The 25136-nt window shown below is 41.0% G+C and overlaps 1 protein-coding gene across 1 annotated transcript in view; it reads right to left on the reverse strand.

Moving 5' to 3' along the window:
* Positions 1–25136, reverse strand: part of LOC124805517 (trypsin alpha-3-like) — a 116944-nt gene that overhangs the window by 19716 nt on the left and 72092 nt on the right. Inside the window, exon 3 of the mRNA XM_047266080.1 lies at positions 8351–8489. Coding sequence (XP_047122036.1) covers positions 8351–8489 — 139 coding nt within the window. The remainder of the gene's footprint in view (positions 1–8350; positions 8490–25136) is intronic.

The following is a 25136-nucleotide window of genomic DNA, read 5'->3' on the forward strand; positions in this document are numbered from 1 at the left end:
GTAAATTCAGACTGTGCGTTTAAAGACGACCTTATTGATGTTTGTGATGAAGTGCCAAATAGGAGATTTTCTATCATCACTGCAGATGTGGTGTAGACAGTTAAGACAAAAGTAGAAGAAAACACGTCACCTAACTCTGAGGAGGGGGCCCATGAGCTCTGAAGCACGTTCAATCACATCTCACATGTGTTGGATCGGCTTCAGACCTGGCGAGCTGGGAGCCAGAAAACCAATTGGCACTCGCCATCGTGTTCCTCGAACCTCAAAATCACACTCTTGGCTTCGTGTCATGGGGCATTACCTTGTTGGGAAATGCCACTGCCATTAGGAAACGTGATCCACACGTAGGGGTACACTTGGTTTGCATCCAGTGTACGATACTCTTTGACCGTGATGGTACATTGCACGAGTTCCACTGGACCTGTGGATACCCACGAGAATGTTCTCCAGAGCACAATGGAGCCGCCACGAGCTTGTCTCCGTCCAGCAGTACAGGTGCCAAGGAGCTGTTGTCGTGGAAGACGACAGACTCGCTCACTCCCATCAGGATGATGAAGAGGCTTCCGGGATTCATCACACCGTGAAACGCTCTACCACTGTGCCGCCGTCCAGTTGTAAGTAGACTGTTTAGGTTTTTATGCTGGTAACGCCACGTAGCGCTCTATATGAAAATCGCTGACTAAGCTGTGTGAAGTCTGTGGCTGGTTGGCATTGTTGGTATGGTCGCTATTGTAGTGTTAGGCAGTTGGAAGCGAACAGCGCGTAGCGTTGGACAGTTGGAGGTGAGCCGCCAGCAGTGGTGGATGTGTGGAGAGAGATGGCGGAGTTTTGAGAGCGGATGATCTGGACGTGTGTCCATCAGAGATGGTAAATTTTTAAGACTGGATGTCATGAACTGATGTATACGTTATGACTTTTGAACGCTATTAAGGTAAATACATTGTTTGTTCTCTATCAAAATCTTTCATTTGCTAACTATGCCTGTCAGTAGTTAGTGACTTCAGTAGTTAGAATCTTTTATTTAGCTGACAGTATTGGCGCTCGCTGTATTGCAGTAGTTCGAGCAACGAAGATTTTTGTGAGGTAAGTGATTCATGAAAGGTATAGGTTAAGGTTAGTCAGGGCCATTCTTTTGCAGAGATTTTTGAAAGTCAGATTGCGTTGCGCTAAAAATATTGTGTGTCAGTTTAGTGTTGATCAGAATAAGTAAAGAGAGAAATGTCTGAGTACGTTCAGTACTGCTCAGCTGTTTCAAAATCAAATAACGTAAGGGGTTTACCAGCACTGTCATTCATAAATTTTTTTCTGGTGACGCGTCACAGTGTCGACGCTCAAGTGCCCATTTCAGTCGTAGTTGCCGGTGTCGTGGTGTTAACACTGTCACACGCATTGGTCGTCGGTTGCGGAGGCTCATCGTTAGACTGCTCGCTGCACTGTGTTCAGACAGACTTGTACTCCACTCATCATTAAACTTTGATGTTCGTTCCGACAGTTTGCCACCTGTACTATTTTACCAATCTGCCTAGACTACGACGTCCGACATCTGTTATGAAGGGTGGCCGCCCAACCCCAAGATATCTGGACTTGGTTTCACCTTGGTTTCGCTGCGTGTTGAAGCTACCCACCACAACACTCGTCGAGCACCCGCCAAGCCGTGCAGCCTCCGAAATGCTCGTGCCGAGCCTCCGGGCCCTCGCAGTCTGCCCCCGGTCAAACTCAGACAGATCGCGCGCCTTCCCCATTTTACATAAGGACAGCATGCTCGATAATATTACATGTACAATGGGTGAGTCTGATTAGCAGTCAGTCATTCCTCGCCAGCTGAAGCTGCTGTCACCTGAACAGAGTTTATGTCGATAGTTGATGGTGATCTGAATGTTCTGGCTGATGAGTGTAAAAATGCAGCAAATGAAGCAGGCGAAAGGGATTACAAACGTTTGAAAAGTCAGATTGATACAGAGTGCATAAGGGCTAATCAGGAATGGCTAGAGAATAAATGTAAGGATTCAGAAGGATATTTCACTAGGAGTAAGGCAGCAATTATAAGAGTCGAGGAGCATGGAATGGAAGCGGTGGTTGAGAAGTGAGTGAGACAGGGTTGTAGCCTATCCCCGGTGTTATTCATTCTCCTGTACAGTGAACACGCAGTAAAGGCAGCTAAAGAAAATTTGGGAGCAGAAATAGAAGATCTTGGAGAAGAAATAAAAACTTTGAAGTCTGCCGATGACATTATAATTCTGTCAGCGACTTCAAGGGACATGTATGAGGAACTGAACGGAATGGAGAGCATCTTGAAAGGAGGATATAAGATGAACATCAACAAGAGCAAAGGAAGGATAATGGAATGTGGTCGAACTAAACCAGGTGATGCTGAGGGAACAGATTAGGAAACAATACACTTCAAGTAGTAGATGACTTTTGTTATATGGGTAGCACAGTAACTGATGATGACTGAAGTAGAGAAGATATAAAATGTAGACTGGTGACAGCCAGAAAAGTGTTTCTGAAGAATAGAAATTTATTAACATCGAATATAGATTCAAATGTCAGGAAGTCTTTTCTGAACATATTTGTCTGAAATATAGCCAAGTATGGAAGTGAAACATAGGCGATAAATAGTTTACACAAAAAGAGAGTTGGAATTTCCGAAATGTGATGCTACAGAATAATGTTCTACATCTACATCTACATCTACATTGATACTCCGCAAGCCACCCAACGGTGTGTGGCGGAGGGCACTTTACGTGCCACTGTCATTACCTCCTTTTCCTGTTCCAGTCGCGTATGGTTCGCGGGAAGAACGACTGTCTGAAAGCCTCCGTGCGCGCTCTAATCTCTCTAATTTTACATTCGTGATCTCCTCGGGAGGTATAAGTAGGGGGAAGCAATATATTCGATACCTCATCCAGAAACGCACTCTCTCGGAACCTGGCGAGCAAGCTACACCGCGATGCAGAGCGCCTCTCTTGCAGAGTCTGCCACTTGAGTTTATTAAACATCTCCGTAACGCTATCACGGTTACCAAATAACCCTGTGACGAAACGCGCCGCTCTTCTTTGGATCTTCTCTATCTCCTCCGTCAGACCGATCTGGTACGGATCCCACACTGATGAGCAATACTCAAGTATAGGTCGAACGAGTGTTTTGTAAGCCACCTCCTTTGTTGATGGACTACATTTTCTAAGCACTCTCCCAATGAATCTCAACCTGGTACCCGCCTTACCAACAATTAATTTTATATGATCATTCCACTTCAAATCGTTCCACACGCATACTCCCAGATATTTTACAGAAGTAACTGCTACCAGTGTTTGTTCCGCTATCATATAATCATACAATATAAGATCCTTCTTTCTATGTATTCGCAATACATTACATTTGTCTATGTTAATGGTCAGTTGCCACTCCCTGCACCAAGTGCCTATCCGCTGCAGATCTTCCTGCATTTCGCTACAATTTTCTAATGCTGCAACTTCTCTGTATACTGCAGCATCATCCGCGAAAAGCCGCATGGAGCTTCCGACACTATCTACTAAGTCATTTATATATATTGTGAAAAGCAATGGTCCCATAACACTCCCCTGTGGCACGCCAGAGGTTACTTTAACGTCTGTAGACGTCTCTCCATTGATAACAACATGCTGTGTTCTGTTTGCTAAAAACTCTTCAATCCAGCCACACAGCTGGTCTGATATTCCGTAGGCTCTTACTTTGTTTATCAGGCGACAGTGCGGATCTGTATCGAACGCCTTCCGGAAGTCAAGAAAAATAGCATCTACCTGGGAGCCTGTATCTAATATTTTCTGGGTCTCATGAACAAATAAGGCGAGTTGGGTCTCACACGATCGCTGTTTCCGGAATCCATGTTGATTCCTACATAGTAGATTCTGGGTTTCCAGAAATGACATGATACGCGAGCAAAAAACATGTTCTAAAATTCTACAAGAGATCGACGTAAGAGATATAGGTCTATAGTTTTGCGCATCTGCTCGACGACCCTTCTTGAAGACTGGGACTATCTGTGATCTTTTCCAATCATTTGGAACCCTCCGTTCCTCTAGAGACTTGCGGTACACGTCTGTTAGAAGGGGGGCAAGTTCTTTCGCGTACTCTGTGTAGAATCGAATTGGTATCCCGTCAGGTCCAGTGGACTTTCCTCTATTGAGTGATTCCAGTTGAAGATTAGATGGGTAGATCACGTAGCTAATGAGGAGGTACTGAGTAGGACTTGCTCATAGAAGGTGTCGTGTGGTAGTACACATTCAGAGACACCAAGGGATCACCAGTTTAATATTGGAAGGAAGTGCCGGGAGTAAAATTCGTAGAGGGAGACGAGAGATGGATACAGAGGATAGATTCGGAAGGATGTAGGTTGCAGTAGTTATCAGAGGATGAAGAGGCTCGGACACGAACAGCATGGAGAGCTGCATCAAGCCAGTCTTCGGATTGCAGATCACAACAACAACAAATATTGCTACTCATAAAAGTATGTCTGGACATTATGAGAAGAATTGCAATTATTGTCCCCAACAGCGCTGGAATGTATATTGACGTCAGTAGTGGAAATTCTTAAATTTTAATTCAAGCTCTCCCAGTCTACTTGTGTTTTTGCTGAACAAACTGCTTTAATGAACTGCGTGCTCTATCTGTACACCATATTTAGACTGTTGTCCACTGTAAATTGTTGAAACGTCTGTAACCAATTATAGCCTCACCTGTTCACAATGAAGCCTCGTGAAGCACGAAATATCCTTATTGGAACTGGACACCACATATCAGGTCTTGCAGAGCACCGCTGTCACTCAGCCCTTGTGAGGCAGACTGAGGAGCTACTTGACTGAGAAGTAGCGGCTCCGGTCTCGGAAGCTGACATACGGCCGGGAGAGCAGTGTGCTGGCCACATGCGCCTCCGTATCCGCATCCAGTGACGCCTATGGGCTGAAGATGATACGGCGGCCAGTCGGTATCGTCGGGCCCTCATGGCCTGTTCGGGAGGAGTTTAGTTTTAGTTTTAGAGCACCGGTGTGTCTACAGATCATACCCACTGTATCTCACGGAACGTTTTATAGTAATCTCGGAAATGTCAAATAGATGATCTTCCGAAATCAGCTTCGACCCTTTGCCCCGCTCACAAGTCCTATATCCGCAACGGGTTAGGTATAGGGGGTGACTCGTAGGTGAGCTAACTATCTTGTAGTGTGATCGAATAATAGTGTTTCATAGATGGCAGATTTCTCAACCTGTTCCACGTCAACGCATTTAATATTCACCCAAATTTTGAGATAAATTTGATAGCCACATTCGATATTTACAATTTTTCTAAAGTCCTTCCTCAATTATAACGTTGTTTGCAAGTCCTTGGATTAGGAAGTGATCTCCTCACTCTACCGTTCCTACCAGGAAGTTGTTTCCCTCTGATTGCTATTTTGGTATAAGAGTGAATATAATTGGCGATAAACTGGAAAACTGCAATACTCTATCATTAAAATGAATTTTCTTCCGGAATTCTCTTAATGCATCAAAAAAATCTTGGACATAGAACATACGTCCATACTTTTGATTTGCATAAATGGTATCACAGTGTGACGCAATGTAGATATTGGTGTGGAAGATGGTTTTTAAAACAGTGGTGACACTTGGAGGTCCAGTGATATCATTTAAAATGGGGAAAGAAGAAAGAGTGGACTGACACGGAGCATATGAACGATGTACAACACGAAGGCAAATAAACGACTGTTGATGTTTTCATAAACAATGTTAGAAAAAGAAGAATTTATAAGAAGTGTGAATATGGAGGACAGCACGTCTAAATCTTTGTGTTCATGCGGTACGCAACTAATGATCGCGTTTTGTTTAATATAAACTGGATATATAATTTTATATCAGTGTAATCGGGGTGTCTATACACTTTTAATATTCACCCCTATTGATCATCCTACCATAAATTTTTCTCCATATATTACATTCCCGGAGACTGCCATATTACAATCAGCAATTATTTAGACGAGGAACTACGTGAAATTCAAGAAAGAAGAATGGTCATAATGGATACATCTAAAGCGAGGACAGAGTGGGCAGTACCATTTGCCATTGCAGATCGTCAGCAGGTAGGAAGAGTTTCTCTGCATACAACGTGAGTCGCAGAAAAGTAATAACAGCAGAAAGTGGTGTGGGAGAATTAATAGTGGCATGTATCAGTTCAGACTACAGTAAGCAGTTCTACTTGGAGTTGACACTGTGGAACAAATTATTTAGTAAGACAAGCTATTTGCTTAGAAACATTCTTGCAGGCGAAAGTAAATTGGATGTAACGGATTGAAATTCATTCTCATTTACTCTGTTAGTAGGAATTGCTTGTTAAGTACCAATTCACTAAGAAGTGAGTAACGGGATATTGAAGAGCACCTCAGCTTGTAACACAAATGTGCAGAAAATCTTGTGGTAGAGCCAGCTGACTTCATGCTTTCTATTTTTTAAACACTCAGCTGAGGTTGGTACACAGTAGTTTGCTGAATAGGGATATGTGGGCCAATATTCGGTCGGCATCATAAAATATAAAAAATAAGTGTTATGCAGCTATGCTGGAAATGTCGTTTCTTATTCATCACGGAATTCTTGTAATTTCCTTTCGTAGGACAGCTGGAATTGCTAAACTGCAGTTTTTTTAACTCTTTTGTTCCGCAGTTGCTTTCCAGACATTCCTTGGCAGACAGAGAAGTTTCTTAAACATCATAACTGATGTTGAATATCGTCTTTCAGCTATTTTTCTGGACTGTTGTAATTATTACAAAATAATATACCTTGATTTTAAACTCATGTAAGCAATATTTGGATATTGTCAATGAAACTGATACGAGTGTTTCTAACATTGATTTATAGATACTGCTATGACACAACGACGTGGATAAGTCTTGTAACTCCACTGCAATCAACATAGATAGTCTTGTTCTTGTTCTTGTTTTAGAGCAGTTCTTCTGCTTACTGTCATTCAAATTCTTACTAGCACAACATTAAGTAATGTACACTCCTGTGAAAATGACATAATATGTTGTAAGTAAAGATCAAATGACGTAAATGTGTGTTAATTTCTTAGTGCTGTGCTAATAAAAATACGAATGACAGCAGAGGAAAAGGTATAAAATCAGAAGAAGGGCAATAGCTATGTAGAATAGCATCTGTACTGATGAAGTAAATATTGACATAGACGATTATTACACGCAACTGAGGACGATAGAACAATGTTTGAAACTGTTACTACGGACAACTTTCTCAATAAGCCACAGTTGAAGGCTGTATAGAACTGTAAGCTGTTCCTATTGTTACAAATTTACAAATATGATTGACAACGGCCGCCTGCAGACCTGCGATATGGTTGGGGGTCTTAGTGTTCTGTTCCTATTTGAGCTAGAAACATAGGGTACAATGGCTTGGTTTAGCCCGGACCAGCTGCGGTTTGTATAGCCGTTTATACATCTACTGAGTTTCTTTACGCATGCCACTTACATGTTTAAAACTTGTGGAAATCGGTTCAAATATTATAAACGGAAGTGAAAGATATTAAAAAAACGTATACCGGATCAGTCGTCGGCAGAGTCGACAAAAACCTGTTACGGTTGCCAAGCTATTGAGCTCTAACACCAAAATTATGATAGAGTAAAAGTTGAGAACCATAATAAAAATTCTCTTATCATAGCACAAAAAGAGCCAAATATGTCCCGCACAAAGTCAGGGATGTAAAAGAAGGAAACCAAATTTTCGATTCTTCTGGAAGCTTCAAAGATACTTAAATCAAAAAATTTTGACATATTCTCTCATTTTTACAAGTCAACCTTAAGTCCCCAGCCCAGTGATCTCTCATAGCCTGTTCACACACCTGCATCTCTCAACTTTTGGTCTTAAGTCCCTGATTGTGTGCCCAAAATCCTAAAGATTCGCCAGCTGTAGTAGAGTATATAAAATATCATATGGCTGAAGAGAATAAATGTAATATCTAAAAAATTTATAAATTTTTTCCGGGGTAAAAGATTTTTGGGGCTGTATTTGCTGCTGGGGTGATGACATCATGCGTAATGTTACTTTACTTGACACAATGCGTTATATTACATGATATGAGTACTAATACTAACAAGTAAAATAGAGCGAATATGTCCAGAAGTTTTGGTTTAAATATCTTACAAGCTGCCACTTATGTCGAAATACTAGTTCCCTTCTTTTACATTTCAAACTCTGCCAGAATATATTCACTTTTTTGTGGTATAATACGAGCATTTCCCTTATGCCAAACTTATGGTTGATCTGGAAGGTGAAGGCAACTGACGTTACGAATCTTGAGCCTGTCTCAATGGCTTACCTTGATGAGGCCGATGTCGTAGTCGAGTCCGAAGAAGTCGTAGTGGACGTGAGACGCCCTGTCCGCAGCAGGGTGCAGCGCTCCGCCCCTCTTGGTGGTTTCGCTGCCAGACCGCACAGCCAGGCCGAACGTCGACAGCCTGCCCGTGGGAAAGTGAGAAAAACAGTGTTAATGTAGCGAACATATCTACATCTGTTACGTGCTCCTCATCAAGATGTGAGTGCCAGAGTGTGAATCTTGTTGAATCATGTTCTAATTTTATCTCCCAGACGACCGGTAGTTGAGCGTAGAGACATTAGAAATATACACTATTAGCCAATGAAATTGCGAATAACGAAATATTACAGTTTAATAGGAAAAAATAAATGATCAAAATTATTGGTTGTTTGGGAATATGCACTGTACGAAATTGCACACAGAGCGCTGCCAACTCTACTGTTAAAAACAGCCCTAACACGTCTGGGCATTGAGGCGAACTGAGCTTATATGACAGAGACAGTACGCCAATCCGTGCTGCTTAGCCTCATGCCGTAGTTTTTCAGTTGTCCAACTGGCGAGTGGCAAATCAGTCGTATCTAGACATATCAGGGGTCCCATATCACTCCAATTGCTCATGCCACACACCATTACAGAGCCTCCACCAGCTTGAACAGTCCCATGCTGACATGCAGGGTCCATGGGTTAATGAGGTTGTCTCCATACCCGTACACGTCCATCCGCTCGATACAATTTGAAACGAGACTCGTCCGACCAGACAACATGACAAGATGTTTTCAGTGGGTGACAAGTATAGAGAACGTCCTGGCCAGGGCCACAGTTGGATATCCTTCGTGTTGATGTAGGTCAGGGCAGCATGGGCAAGAAGTGATCTAGCGTTTTGTTATTGGCAAATAACCACAAGGTGACCTCGACCATACGGGGCAGCTACTGGCCATAATACGTCGGAAATGTAACACCTGCTGCCTTAAGTACCGGGTGTGTGAACCAGTGGTGATCGCATTGCGTGCCCAAAATATGATGAACAGAAATAGTTTTCAAATTTAAAAGAAAAGTTGATATAATTAAACAGGAACATGTAAATCAAAATGTGTGGGACTATAGGTCTTGTGCCAACAGCTTTGCCACAGTGATAACAGCAGTTCCCGTCACATCACTGCCGGGCTTAGTCAAGCACTTGTATGGGTCAGCGTCCAGGTCTGCCGGACGCTGTAGGCAAGCGGGCTGCACTCAGTTCTCGCGAAGCGAACTGCACGGACTTACCTACCATGTCACCTTTATTTGTCGCAGCGCTCAGCATATATACATCACATATGTTTGACAAGGAACACGCTGAGTGAGAGGTCGCAAGTTATGTCTTTAGTAAAACTATCTTTACTAAGACTATCTTTAGTAACAGAAAATGAGTGTCTGGGAGGTGCTGAGATCAACCTTCTATGGGATGTATCCACTGCGCTTCCCAAAGTAGACATCATCGACATTCAAGAAATGTTCAGAACAAACCATTAACTTGCACCATGAACACAGAATGAAAAATGTAGTGATACAGTGATCACGAAGGTCAGCTACTATCAAGATCGGAGCCTAACTGCTTGGGAGTTGCAAGCCGCTCAGGACCTTCAGTTAGATATCCGGTCTTAGAGAGTACATGCAGAAACATATTGCTATAACGGGCTGATGAGAACTGATGGAATGCGATGGCATGCAACCGTAATCGAAACAGTCTGCCAGGGATATTATCACGAAACTGGCTATCCTTTAAGGGGGGGAGGACGTCAGAGGGGCGCACTTGGAACAGGAGAGACACCACAGGACATTTTATTTTCTACTGTCTATACTTTTACAAAAAATTCATAAAACTTTGTCAGCATGACCAGGAAGGATTCAGGATTCACACTCATAGCAGTGGAAGTGCAAAAACATAACAAAATAAATTTTTTTAGGTAAGAAATATAATTTTTTCACTTACTGTTGGCTGCATTTGTTGCTATAGGTACATTTTTCTTCACAAGTAAGAGAAATTTTTTGATGAATTTTGCACAGCATACAAACCATACTTACAGGTGTATGAAACTCTAGAATTTTCCAAGTCTATTAAAAACTGTGGTAAAAATTGAGATAACTAACTAAAAAATCTGATTTTTTTCTAAGCATAAAGTTCAAAACGTAACAGCTCATTCATTTTTTCATAAATTAGATGGATTGTAGAGTTTCAGACCCCTGTACGCATGGTTTGTATGCTGTGCAAAATTCATCGAACAGTCTCTCTTACTTATGAAGGAATGTGTACCTGTAGCCACAAATGCAGCCAATAGTAAGTGAAAAAATGATGAAATTTCACATATAAAATGAATTATTTTGTTATGTTTTTGAACTTCCGCTGCTACGAGTGTGAATCCTGAATCCTTCCTGGTCATGCTGACAAAGTTTTATGAATTTACTTGTAAAAGTATAGACAGTAGAAATTAAAATGTCCTGTGGTGCCTCTCCTGCTCCAAGTCGGCCCGTTTGACGTCCTACCCCCCTTAAGACATGACTGCAGATTGGGAAATATGTTTTGTAGGCACAGAAGAAACATACACCCAGAGGCTGATTTTATCCAGTGGTTCCAGGTTCTGCAATGTCAGACACTTTTCAGGAGGCATAGTTTGCTCTAAAGATGTATGCATTTTATACACATACGAGTAATCAAGCCAAAGCAATTTATTTGACCACTTTGTGGCCGAAATCAGTGCTCATACGATAGTTGTATATCTCGTACGCCCATTTACCCACTCTTGTTTGCTGTGACGAAAAAATTCCCTGCTTCCCTTGCAAGATCAAGCGTATTAGAAAGAATCTTAGGGTCAGAGCACCTCCCACTTCTCGCAGCACAATAAATAACGTTCCAGCCAATTTATCATCCAGATTAACAGTTGGCATTGTTGTATATCAATGCATTAACGCATTCATGTTAGTCTTCATACTATTCTCTTGCTATCTCTTATTTCCAGATTTCCTTTAATATGCATTTCCTCTTCAAAGCCCTATTGGTCGGAGTAGAAAACGAATTCCTTACTGAACAATGGCATTAGTTTGTTTATCTCATCTACAAATATTCGGACCGATTCCACAGTTGGCTGCGCATCATCAAGTTGACACTTTGTTTGAAATTTCATTACAGTACGTCCTCCAGTTTCGTATCACTGTCTGCAATTATGAAACCATATACTGCGTCCCTTGAAATCACTGTAATATATGTCGCTCGCAGTTTGATGTCCGTGACATAATAGGTCGTTGTGATGCACATTCTGTAAAGCCCACTAACATCATTTTTTGTGACAAGTGCACCTAATCCTCCCTTGAATATCTGTAATTCTTCTTATGCACTGCATGGTCATATTGATGCCGGCTTATTCGAAATCTGTTCATAATTGTTTTTTTGATCTTCAATATACGTAATTATATTTAATACCGGCTCCTTTGACAACGATTGTCGTTCACTATGTTTCACTGCCTCAAATGGTTCAAATGGCTCTGAGCACTATGCGACTTGACATCTGAGGTCATCAGTCCTCTAGAGCTTAGAACTACTTAAACCTAACTAACCTAAGGACATCACACACATCCATGCCCGAGGCAGGATTCGAACCTGCGACCGTGGCAGACACGCGGTTCCGGACTGAAGCGCCTAGAACCGCTCGGCCACCGCGGCCGGCTGTTTCGCTGGAACAGGATTTGCGCCTCCCTGTCCGACAAGGATGATGAACTTCAAGTCTCGACACCCGTTTCAATATCATTTTCAATTGTTAATTACGTATCGTCATCACAGTGTCCGCACGGTCGGGCGTATAATACACCACACATTCCACTGACTCATCTTGCAGGAAAGTACTTCTTTTGCCCGTTCTTTCTCACTCTCCAAAATTCCTTGCGTTCTTTTCTAACGACATGTCAACTTCGTCAACTGTTGTAAATATAACGCAATGCTTGCTTTGTGTATTATTGCGACTGGTCTGCTTTGTATCAACATTACCAGCACTGTAGCACTTTTGTGAGTTACTCATCGTCTAAGCAGTTCAACTACACCAAGTAGCCTCATGCTGTACTCGCCATTGGATACCTCCTGTCCCACCCCCTGTTGTGACTGCATGGTAGACAATATGTGGGGCGTCGAATGCCGTAAACATCTTCGGCCTTTTGTGACTTCGCACTCAGGGTGTTCCTTATGAGACTTTAAAAGGTGTCTGGAATCATATAGCTTCATCTGGTTACAGCACCTATGGCTGGGTTTTAGCGTTCTCTTTAATGGAAGTACCAAGCTGGTTGAGGTGTGCATGAGACTTTGTAATGAAGAGGGAGGCATGCTATGGTTGTATGTGCAGTTGCGCAAAATCACTGTACCGGGGTGGCATAGCGCTAATGTACATTAAAAACGATACAACATTTATTTGATTTCCTTTTGTATCTGTTACCATTTCGATCGCATTCATTCAGAAACATTAAACTCATGGTAGTTTTTCACCCTCTTGATAGCCATATTGGCAGGTATAAAAATGTATCTCTGGTTTTGTTCTACTCTAGAACATATTCAGAGCCTATCAAAATCTAAATGATCTCTCGCATATGTCCGCTTGGAAGTACGTAACTGGTTTATTGAGAGTAAAAGCTTACCACTCCCATATGGTAGAAATTGTGAAACCGTCGCTATTTCCGAACAAATTTAGACAACAAGAAGCTTTAAAAGCACATGTTCAAACTTCTCTTATAAATTTTGAGTACGTTACTATGACTTCTGTCCCTGCAAAGCTAAGCAGGTTGTGCTATCTTTCTCTTCAACGGGTCGGCTTAATGAAAACCAGTCATAAATTTAATTGGGAAATTAAGGTTTCTTGCTCGCCTTTCGACCGTGTAAATAAATAAAAGAAAACTGATTTCACAGCTGGGAGAATCCAAACTTGATATTTATTTTAAGTTAATTAAGAAACGACACCGGCAGAGAAACCAAGTTAAAGAAGCCCCTGCGGGGAACCGACCTGAAATGCTAAAATGTCCGAGGAATCCTTAGGAAGTTAACTGAAACAAGTAATTAAAATCTGTATAAATAAAAGTGTGAACGAAGGATTACGCTACTAGACAATCGGCGTTCCTTACTTACTTCTTTATACTAAACATAATATTAACTCGTTGCGGATGGTTGTTCCTAATGGCGGCTCAAATAATTCACCCTGTTTCATACTGTTTTTCATACGTGACTGTTTTATCTCACAGAAGTTGTGTCGTACTTTAATAGATCTTTGTTTCTCTGCCGGTAGTCAGTCAAGAAAGATGTAATTAACTCTCTGCAAATGAGAGAATATTCTGGGAATGGATCAAATATTCCCTTACAGTGAAATATCCAAGGGCAGAAGCACTTTTGCGTACAAACATTAGACGAAAAATCTGTGCTTAGCTCTCAGTTTTTTGCGTATACTTGTATTGATCTAAGGTTCATGCATGTGCTCAAACTTGGGCGCTTAGCTTCTTAAGATCGTACAACTGCAGATGGAAATAAAATGGTTCACCCCTGCTCCACCACTGCATCTCAGATTTGAAGAAACATGAATTTCCAAGTACATATCGGTCTGTCAGCACTTTTAATGTTTTATTCAGCAAAAGTAAGACTGATTTCGTGCGTTGCTCCATTTGTTCCTAACTTTAGGAAATCGTTTAATCTCTCCTCACATTCTTCACCTGATTCCCACATTTCTGTAACTTTTATAAATGTTGTCATCTATCGCTACTTCCCGAGCCACGTAAATTAACACAATGGAATGAGTACTACCACAAATAAAAGAACTTTATTGGTACTTTTAATTTAGTGGTGAAAGGAACAGTAGAAAGTAAAAAAATATCAACTGTATGAGGATTTAAATAGTGCGTCTGCAGAAGAGGCCACGAAAATAAAAGAGACTTTGGCCTGCACCGAGGCTTATACTTTTTCATATATTCCTCATTGCACATAGGAATGCTACAAGACAGATAGACTACTGATTCTAAGTGCGCTTGGCTAGTCAATGCACTCACTGTAGCTTGTGCATTAACTCCGTGGACGTGCACAGTTAGAAATAGTGTCAATAAAAGTCATTAATTAATTTCCATCCTTCACTGTGGTTGTTGCGTAATGCTGTAGAAAATTTAATGTACGTGTATGAAACGAAATATCAAGTGGGCGAGAAATGAATTGTGTGCACCTGCCGTCAACAAACAACAAACGATGTTGTGGTGGGTACGGTCGCTTTGCAGAGTGTTTTCAGTCTGTTATTGGGACAGACACAAATAGGTTAACCCGAACATCGCGTGTTTCGTCTGTCTGCCAGTACGAATGTGGCGCTGATGTCCTATTTGCATGCAGTTTTAGTGAAGTTAAAACAGATTCACACGCAGACTGCTGTATGTTATGGAACCTGTTACAGCACGTGAACACATAATGTATTGCACGACAACATGTAACATTAATCGCATAATAAACCAGTAATGGACTGTGAGTCACAATGATGAGACTTCAGTCTCTTCGAAATGTGCAATAACGATGACGAAGATTTATTTCGGGAGTGTAGAGAAAGTACCAGTGGTTAAAACATAAAAAATTTATACCATTAATTTTCAGTTTCTACAACAGGTAAAATTAATTATTCGTAGTCTGTGTACTCACATGAACACATTCGTATGAATGCTCTTGACAACGAGCAAATATTTCAAACTAGGATGTACGATTCAGTTCATGAAAACAGAATAACTGTGGAATATTTATCACAATGAATGGATGAATGTAACTTACGAATTTAAGGTCACGCTTTTTAGGTTACTTGAGAGAGAGTCATACGGACAGAAACTGAGTTACATAGGGGCATATCGCTGCCTGAAATGAACTTGGGAAACTTTAGAAAGAAAAACTACGAATATGGAAGAATATTTGGATGTCACTCTTCCCAGACACTACTTCAGTGCATATGCACTATGCCACAACGCCCGTTGAGGGATATTTGACAGTATACTGTATACTAAGTGCACCGGATTTAATAGCGAAAACTGACACGCTGAAAGTATACGATCACAGAGACAAAACCGTTTCAGTATAGATGAGGCCGCATACGAAACCTACGCGAAATAGCTGCGTATGGTTGGTTACCAGGCGCCGAGGACTTCAAAAATGGTTCAAATGACTCTGAGCGCAATGGGTCATCAATCCCCTAGAACTTAGAACTACTTAAACCTAACTAACCTAAAGACATCACACACATCCATACCCGAGGCAGGATTTGAACCTGCGACCGTAGCAGTCGCACGGTTCTGGACTGAAGCGCCTAGAACCGCTCGACCACTGCGGCCGGCGCCGAGGACTTCGGTATGAAGTTTCGTCCCTGTCAATCCAAAGGCATTAGAAATGTAAACTTTTCGATTACGGCATCGTTATTAATTTCAATAAACCACGACTGCTATTTGATATTTCAGATATGAACACAAACAGTAACTTCATTTCTCCAAACATACAGTTATGCACACTTAAACATTTATAAAGCAAACTGAAAAATAAAAGTGTGCTCCCTTGAATTTAATGACTGCCTTACATACTCGAGGAGTCCGCTGAAGTAAGTTTTTGTAGGAATTGTGAATCTAAATGATTCCAGACACCATTAAAAGCATCCCAGAGGTGTTCCTTGCTTGCTATATGAACTCTAATTTCGATTCGTCTGTGAAAAAAACTTTTTCCTTTTTTCATGTGTCCATTTGCTACGTTACCAAGCCCATTCGAGTCTATTATTTTTGTTTACGTGCTTCAGAAGAGTATTCTCGCTGCCACACTTCCTTACAAGCCGGTAACAATCAGTTACATTTTTAATGTTGCAACAGATTTTTTTTTGTTCATTTCTACAAACTGCGCGCGAACTTTTGCTCCGGTTTTCAACATATTTCTGGAGAATTTTTCAACACGGTCAGTTGTTTTACAATGTCGTCTTGGTCTTGGTAGTTCCATACCGTTGCTTCTGACTCACACTATAGACCCGCCGCATTATTTTGCAGTTAAGGTCATAGATAAACATGCTCGTCGGAGTGCTACAATTGCAGCACGTTTGTCTACAGATGCCTGAATTCTACGAACTTTATTAATGATGTGTTCACTGTCAACTGTACTAAGGAACGGAAGTGCAGTAACGATGCAGTATTTATCGTACCACTGCTTGAAGTACACTGCGTTCAACACAGCACTATCGGGAACCGCAGAGCAGTGTGGAATTGACACTCACTCATCACACAGGTAAACAAAAAAGCCAGTTCAGGTAACTGTTTTGTATTTACACAACACTCTTCCGGATAATGTTGCCTGTAGATAAAAACCGTCATAGCCTTGACATGTTTACTGTGTTGTTCTATTCCTTTGCAGGCACGGTATCATAAAGTATCTACAGGTCATTAGATGTACAGTATTAGGATTATTGTAATTAATTAGTAATTAGTTAGTAGTATTGTAAGTCCCATGTAATTCAACAATGCCCCATGATTGCGGTATGCTACACATGTTCGGCCACTGTGGGCGAGCGGTTCCAGGCGCTTCAGTCCGGAACAGCGCTGCTGCTACGGTCGTAGGTTCGAATCCTGCCTCGGGCATAAATGTGTATGATCTCCTTAGGTTAGTTAGGTTTAAGTGGTTCTAAATCTAGGGGACTGATGATCTCAGATGTTAAGTCCCATAGTGCTTAGAGCCATTTGAACCATTTGTTATACATGAATGGTGGGGCACCGGCATGGTGTGATGCTGATAAAACTCGACGTATAACGCGCCCATATTGTCCAAGATAGATATGAAGAGCAGTGGCCCCCAAGATTAGTTGATACATGGCACGTCTTCTGAACTCTGTCGTGTGCCATCTCAAAAGTGAAGTGTACGGCACTGTCGAAGTTACGGTTGAAGAACTGTTTAGTATCGACAAGATTTACGTTGTGATCCGGGGATTTGGTGAAAATTCGTAACTTCATGCAAAGACGTGAGCAATAGTGTGCGAAGGCTGCAGAGAAAGCCACTACTAGTAGGAGAGTACAGTAAACTATAGCATGTTACGTTTTTTTTTTTTTGTCATCAGTCTACTGACTGGTTTGATGCGGCCCGCCAAGAATTCATTTCCTGTGCTAACCTCTTCATCTCAGAGTAGCACATGCAACCTACGTCCTCAATTATTTGCTTGACGTATTCCAATCTCTGTCTTCCTCTACAGTTTTTGCCCTCTACAGCTCCCTCTAGTACCATGCAAGTCATTCCCTCATGTCTTAGCAGATGTCCTACCATCCTGTCCCTTCTCCTTATCAGTGTTTTCCACATATTCCTTTCCTCTCCGATTCTACATGTTACGTACTGGAATAGAATGGTATTTCTTTTTTATATGCACCATTGCTGCCCATTTAGGTCGGGACTTAATCGACAAGTTTACATTTCAGTTGAATACACCAATAATTTATAACGTAGTCACTGATGGTTGGTAACTCATACTCAGTTATCTCGCCAACAGCTCTTTTGTGAACTCGTTTTGGTTTTGCTGTCGTATATTTTGAAGTGTGACAGATTTCATCATTAACCGTGAGTTACTATCGATATTTCTGAGTATCACAACTACTATGACTACACAAATTATTAGTGTCTCCATTTACTCTGATTAAGTCATTTATGGTAATTTTTTGTACATATTCGTTTCAGCTTGTATAAAAATACTTTCATCTAAATCTGAGGTACAAGAAAGCCAGAAAATCTTACAAGACGTGTTTATTTTAATGTCTGCATATTTTCAGTTCTCAATACAGAGGTACTTTTAAAGCAACAAATTTTTCATCTCAGTAGTAACTTTTCTTTTCTGCATCATCTGCCAAGTTGATTAAAGTCCAAATTAATCTCTGAAGCGCGAAATGTAATTTTTAATGCATAGTAAAGAAATTAACAGCCATTACTTCATGCTTAACAAAAATTTCAATTTCTGAAATCTTTTTGTTCGTAATAAAGTTACTCTTTGTTGTATTGTACACATGATCTCTTCAACTGAGTGTGGTTTTTGGAGACATATTTGTTACATCTTGAACAATAGACTGATTTGTCATGATTTCTTGAGCAAAAGTTACATCTGTGGCGCTTTTATGCCCACATGAGCTTGATGGTTGGAACTGCTCTTCCAAATGAAATGCTGAATTAATTAATGTTTTCTAACTTGTTCATAGAGTTGGTACAGTTGCACGTTGTTTCATGTGCTTTTCAGTTAGGTTTGTTGACAGTTCTTTAGTAAATTTACAGCGTGGCATCTTTGTGTTCGGATTGGAGTACTGCCATATTTCGTAACTGTGAACAATATCAATAACCATTACAGCCCATCATATGGCTAGTGGCCACCTTTTACATCTTCTTCCACATTTGTAGAGAGGACCCTTCTGATGAAGGGCATCCACCCCCCCCCCCCCCCCCAATTGTAGAATTGTAGAATAGAATAATATCAGGTTCACCACTCTGCTGATCAATGCTCTTGTCATGATGCACTGATGATGTTGTTGTTGTGGTCTTCAGTCCTGAGACTGGTTTGATGCAGCTCTCCATGCTACTCTATCCTGTGCAAGCTTTTTCATCTCCCAGTACCTACTGCAACCTACATCCTTCTGAATCTGCTTAGTGTATTCATCTCTTGGTCTCCCTCTACGATTTTTACCCTCCACGCTGCCCTCCAATACTAAATTGGTGATCCCTTGATGCCTCAGAACATGTCCTACCAACCGATCCCTTCTTCTGGTCAAGTTGTGCCACAAACTTCTCTTCTCCCCAATCCTATTCAACACTTCCTCATTAGTTATGTGATCTACCCATCTAATCTTCAGCATGCTTCTGTAGCACCACATTTCGAAAGCTTCTATTCTCTTCTTGTCCAAACTATTTATCGTCCATGTTTCACTTTCATACATGGCTACACTCCAAACGAATACTTTCAGAAATGACTTCCTGACACTTAAATCAATACTGGATGTTAACAAATTTCTCTTCTTCAGAAACGCTTTCCTTGCCATTGCCAGCCTACATTTTATATCCTCTCTACTTCGACCATCATCAGTTATTTTGCTCCCCAAATAGCAAAACTCCTTTACTACTTTAAGTGCCTCATTTCCTAATCTGATTCCCTCAGCATCACCCGACTTAATTAGGCTACATTCCATTATCCTTGTTTTGCTTTTGTTGATGTTTATCTTATATCCTCCTTTCAAGACACTGTCCATTCCATTCAACTGCTCTTCCAAGTTCTTTGCTGTCTCTGACAGAATTACAATGTCATCGGCGAACCTCAAAGTTTTTATTTCTTCTCCATGAATTTTAATACCTACTCCGAATTTTTCTTTTGTTTCCTTTACTGCTTGCTCAATATACAGATTGAACAACATCGGGGAGAGGCTACAACCCTGTCTTACTCCCTTCCCAACCACTGCTTCCCTTTCATGTCCCTCGACTCTTATAACTGCCATCTGGTTTCTGTACAAATTGTAAATAGCCTTTCGCTCCCTGTATTTTACCCCTGCCACCTTTAGAATTTGAAAGAGTGTATTCCAGTCAACATTGTCAAAAGCTTTCTCTAAGTCTACAAATGCTAGAAACGTAGGTTTGCCTTTCCTTAATCTTTCTTCTAAGATAAGTCGTAAGGTCAGTATTGCCTCACGTGTTCCAGTGTTTCTACGGAATCCAAACTGATCTTCCCCGAGGTTGGCTTCTACAAGTTTTTCCATTCGTCTGTAAAGAATTCGCGTTAGTATTTTGCAGCTGTGACTTATTAAACTGATAGTTCGGTAATTTTCACATCTGTCAACACCTGCTTTCTTTGGGATTGGAATTATTATATTCTTCTTGAAGTCTGAGGGTATTTCGCCTGTCTCATACATCTTCCTCACCAGATGGTAGAGTTTTGTCAGGACTGGCTCTCCCACGGCCGTCAGTAGTTCCAATGGAATATTGTCTACTCCGGGGGCTTTGTTTCGACTCAGGTCTTTCAGTTCTCTGTCAAACTCTTCACGCAGTATCATATCTCCCATTTCATCTTCATCTACATCCTCTTCCATTTCCATAATATTGTCCTCAAGTACATCGCCCTTGTATAGACCCTCTATATACTCCTTCCACCTTTCTGCTTTCCCTTCTTTGCTTAGAACTGGGTTTCCATCTGAGCTCTTGATATTCATACAAGTCGTTCTCTTATCTCCAAAGGTCTCTTTAATTTTCCTGTAGGCGGTATCTATCTTACCCCTAGTGAGATAGGCCTCTACATCCTTACATTTGTCCTCTAGCCATCCCTGCTTAGCCATTTTGCACTTCCTGTCGATCTCATTTTTGAGACGTTTGTATTCCTTTTTGCCTGTTTCACTTACTGCATTTTTATATTTTCTCCTTTCATCAATTAAATTCAATATTTCTTCTGTTACCCAAGGATTTCTACTAGCCCTCGTCTTTTTCCCTACTTGATCCTCTGCTGCCTTCACTACTTCATCCCTCAAAGCTACCCATTCTTCTTCTACTGTATTTATTTCCCCCATTCCTGTCAATTGCTCCCTTATGCTCTCCCTGAATCTCTGTACAACCTCTGGTTCTTTCAGTTTATCCAGGTCCCATCTCCTTAAATTCCCACCTTTTTGCAGTTTCTTCAGTTTTAATCTACAGGTCATAGCCAATAGATTGTGGTCAGAGTCCACATCTGCCCCTGGAAATGTCTTACAATTTAAAACCTGGTTCCTAAATCTCTGTCTTACCATTATATAATCTATCTGATACCTTTTAGTATCTCCAGGGTTCTTCCATGTATACAACCTTCTTTCATGATTCTTAAACCAAGTGTTAGTTATGATTATGTTGTGCTCTGTGCAAAATTCTACCAGGCGGCTTCCTCTTTCATTTCTGTCCCCCAATCCATATTCACCTACTATGTTTCCTTCTCTCCCTTTTCCTACACTCGTATTCCAGTCACCCATGACTATTAAATTTTCGTCTCCCTTCACAATCTGAATAATTTCTTTTATTTCATCATACATTTCTTCAATTTCTTCGTCATCTGCAGAGCTAGTTGGCATATAAACTTGTACTACTGTAGTAAGTGTGGGCTTCGTATCTATCTTGGCCACAATAATGCGTTCACTATGCTGTTTGTAGTAGCTTACCCGCATTCCTATTTTCCTATTCATTATTAAACCTACTTCTGCATTACCCCTATTTGATTTTATGTTTATAACCCTGTAGTCACCTGACCAGAAGTCTTGTTCCTCCTGCCACCGAACTTCACTAATTCCCACAATATCTTACTTCAACCTATCCATTTCCCTTTTTAAATTTTCTAACCTACCTGCCCGATTAAGGGATCTGACATTCCACGCTCCGATCCGTAGAACGCCAGTTTTCTTTCTCCTGATAACGACATCCTCTTGAGTAGTCCCCGCCCGGAGATCCGAATGGGGGACTATTTTACCTCCGGAATATTTTACCCAAGAGGGCGCCATCATCATGTAATCATACAGTAAAGCTGCATGCCCTCGGGAAAAATTACGGCTGTAGTTTCCCCTTGCTTTCAGTCGTTCGCAGTACCGGCACGGCAAGGCCGTTTCGGTTATTGTTACAAGGCCAGATCAGTCAATCATCCAGACTGTTGCCCTTGCAACTACTGAAAAGGCTGCTGCCCCTCTTCAGGAACCACACGTTTGTCTGGCCTCTGAACAGATACCCCTCCGTTGTGGTTGCACCTACGGTACGGCTATCTGTATCGCTGAGGCACGCAAGCCTCCCCAGCAACGGCAAGGTCCATGGTTCATGGGGGGGATGATAGCTACTGATTAACTTTTCTTAGGGTCGTAGGAACATATTGTTAAAGCATCTGTTAAACAAAATTTTGTATGTCCCATTTCATATGATTGTACCAACGTATGTCAGGCCAATCTTTTGTAATTCATTAGCCAGTTCTACAGAGGTGAACCAGTTATCTCCACTTACGTTTCTGTTTGTCTGAGCAATGGGTTGAACCAGCTTCAGAAAAGACTGTGTTGGGATGCTTAGTTTTGATCGATTTGGAGTTGTCGCCTTCCCTGAATAAATAAAGGCTTTTATCAGATTGTGGTCTTTTGCACACACAAACACAAAATTTTAACCCCCATTTTTGGGGTTTGTTTTGTAGATACACTGTAAAAGAAAAGCGTCCATGGAAACGTACTAGCATTTCATCAATTGTTGCAAATTGTGAACAGCTATAATTTGCTGCGGAGTTGGATATAAACTTGTTAAACAAGTCATAAATAGCTGCCAGCTTGTACCCTGATTGTTTTCTCTGTTCCCTAGTTGCTCGGTTATCAAATCTGATAACAGACAGAAGAAAAAGAAACCTTTCCTTGGACATTGTTGCTCTAAATATTGGTTTTCCAGTTAGCTACGTAGCAAAAAACCGGTAGTCTGCATTCTCATGATGAGATTTACGAGCACCTGCGAGATAAATCAATCGGAAAAAACACTCGCATTCCTTCTAGAGACACATGATCAACGAAAGTCCCAGTCTCACCATAATTTGCGCTCACTTCAGAAATTTGTGTGTTTGTGTGATCTACTATAGTGTTCAGCATATCATCTGTAATAAGCATAGACCATGCTTCAAATGGCATAGAAGGCTTACATTGCTGAGCAGCTCCAATCAATCACGGGTAACTGAACAAAAATATTCGATTTCCTCGTTCTAGAACCACTGGGCAGGTTTCGCGACCATTTGAACCTTTTTTCCCATATAGCAACTACCAGAATCATTTCCAGAGATTTTATCTTCTGAGACACCCATGTCAGAGATTTTAGTGTCTGTATTGTGAGTAATATGTTCACTTTCACAATCACTCATATGTTCCTGGCTTCGTTCTTCTACTACAGATTCACGTTCTACGTTATCTAAATAGTTCATAACCTCCTCCGCCGTCATAACATGTTCATCGATGCGAATAGATTCACTACTAATTGTCAGATCACATACGCCACTCAGAAGACACAATGCAATATTCAGAAATTATGCGCACGTTAAGGCTATTCTGGAGTCTTCAGTGACCCCAAAATCTTATCACCCTGTAACAAACAATGTCACGACTTGCACTAACACGTTTCCTTGAAGACAACTAAGAGAATACTTACAATCTTTGATGCGAGAGCGGCGTCATTCCAGTGATAAATAAAATAATGTTGGTGCTGGGATCAAAAATGACCCCACGATAGTAACTGTGGGTTAATTAGCATACACCCAGTACAGCGATGTAAGAAAAAGAAAAGTCCAGTTACAGCCCTACGTAGGACTTAGAAAAGACAAGTAGATCAACCAGCCATATCGGACTCAATTGAGTGGAAGTCTGTAATTATATCTAAGATCCGTTATATTAATACTGAACTTAAGTGATAGTAACATACCGAAATCACACTTTAAGTAAAAAAGTTAAATAAAAAAAATGATCCACCACGAAGAGATTATCCATATGGCACGAAAATCGATACATGTGATGTACATGTACAGTCAAAAACAGATTACAATTTCTGAAACATTGGTTCATTCATTCGAGAGAAAGAGCTTCACTAGTTGAGCAGCCAAATAGCCTGTTGGTCAATCTTCGTCCCTTATTCAAACACTTATTCGGCCTGGCATTGATTGATATCGTGTAAAATTCTGTCCAGTTGGCGGGACAAATCATCAAAATCCCGAACTGGTTTGAGAACCCTGTCCCTAATGGTCCAAACTTTCTCAGTTATGGATAGATCCGGTGATCTAACGCGCCAAGGTAGGGTTTAGCAGACACGAATTCAGGCAGCAGAAACTATCGTCCTCACATGGCGAGAGTTTTACATGCTTATCTTCATGGTGGCAAAGTCCTATCTTGGCCAGCATCGTCGGCGGATCTCTCTCTAGCTAAGAATGTTTGGAGAATTATAGGCTGGGACCTACAACCATGTCGGCACTGTGACGATTTAACGCTACAATTGGACGGAAATTGCCATAATATCCCTCAGGAGGATCTCCAATAATTCCGTCAATCACTGCCAAGCCAAGTAACTGCTTGCGTTTTTTTTTTAATTAAATTTTCTCAGTTTGTGAAGCTCTTTCTCTTGAATAAGTCATTCAGCTTTTCTGAAAACGTAATCATTTGTGTACCTGCACATGCACATCACATCTTCCAGTCATCGTGCCATTCCGATAATTACTTCGTGGGCGTTTTATTTTCTTTTCCTTTTTTTGTCTTACAGTGTAATATGATACATATTAAAAATAAAGTAGTAGAATCAGTAGAATTTTCATATTCAGAGAATTTCCTGACAATAGTTGGACTGACTGGAAAAAGATAAAACAGAACAGTTAAAATGGCCTTGATCGTTTGCAATAAACTATATTTTAGTAACTAAGCTTCAGATTTGCCTAAAACGAAAATTTATAGCCAACGTGTTTAATCACGTTTCAGTTACGGCAGTGATGCATGGACATAAGCGAAAAAGGGGTAAGTAGGGTTTGAAGGATAATGTGGCTCCCTTCGACATTTGAAAAACTTAAGTGATTCCTCGTGCACCACATACACCTTATACAGAGGACCAAGAATATCCAACGCCTTATTTAAAATACTTCTCTTTTTCTGTGTCCACAACAATAGTCGTAATCAAGCAAATCAACACACGCCGTATAACTAGACCTGGGACTTTTAGGTTCTAAAAATCTTAAATTAGGTTCCTAAAACAGGTTATAAAAGTCAGAAAATAGGTGACCAAACTCTG

This window comes from Schistocerca piceifrons, chromosome 7 (genome assembly GCF_021461385.2).
Source record: "Schistocerca piceifrons isolate TAMUIC-IGC-003096 chromosome 7, iqSchPice1.1, whole genome shotgun sequence".
NCBI classification, from domain to species: Eukaryota; Metazoa; Arthropoda; class Insecta; order Orthoptera; family Acrididae; genus Schistocerca; species Schistocerca piceifrons.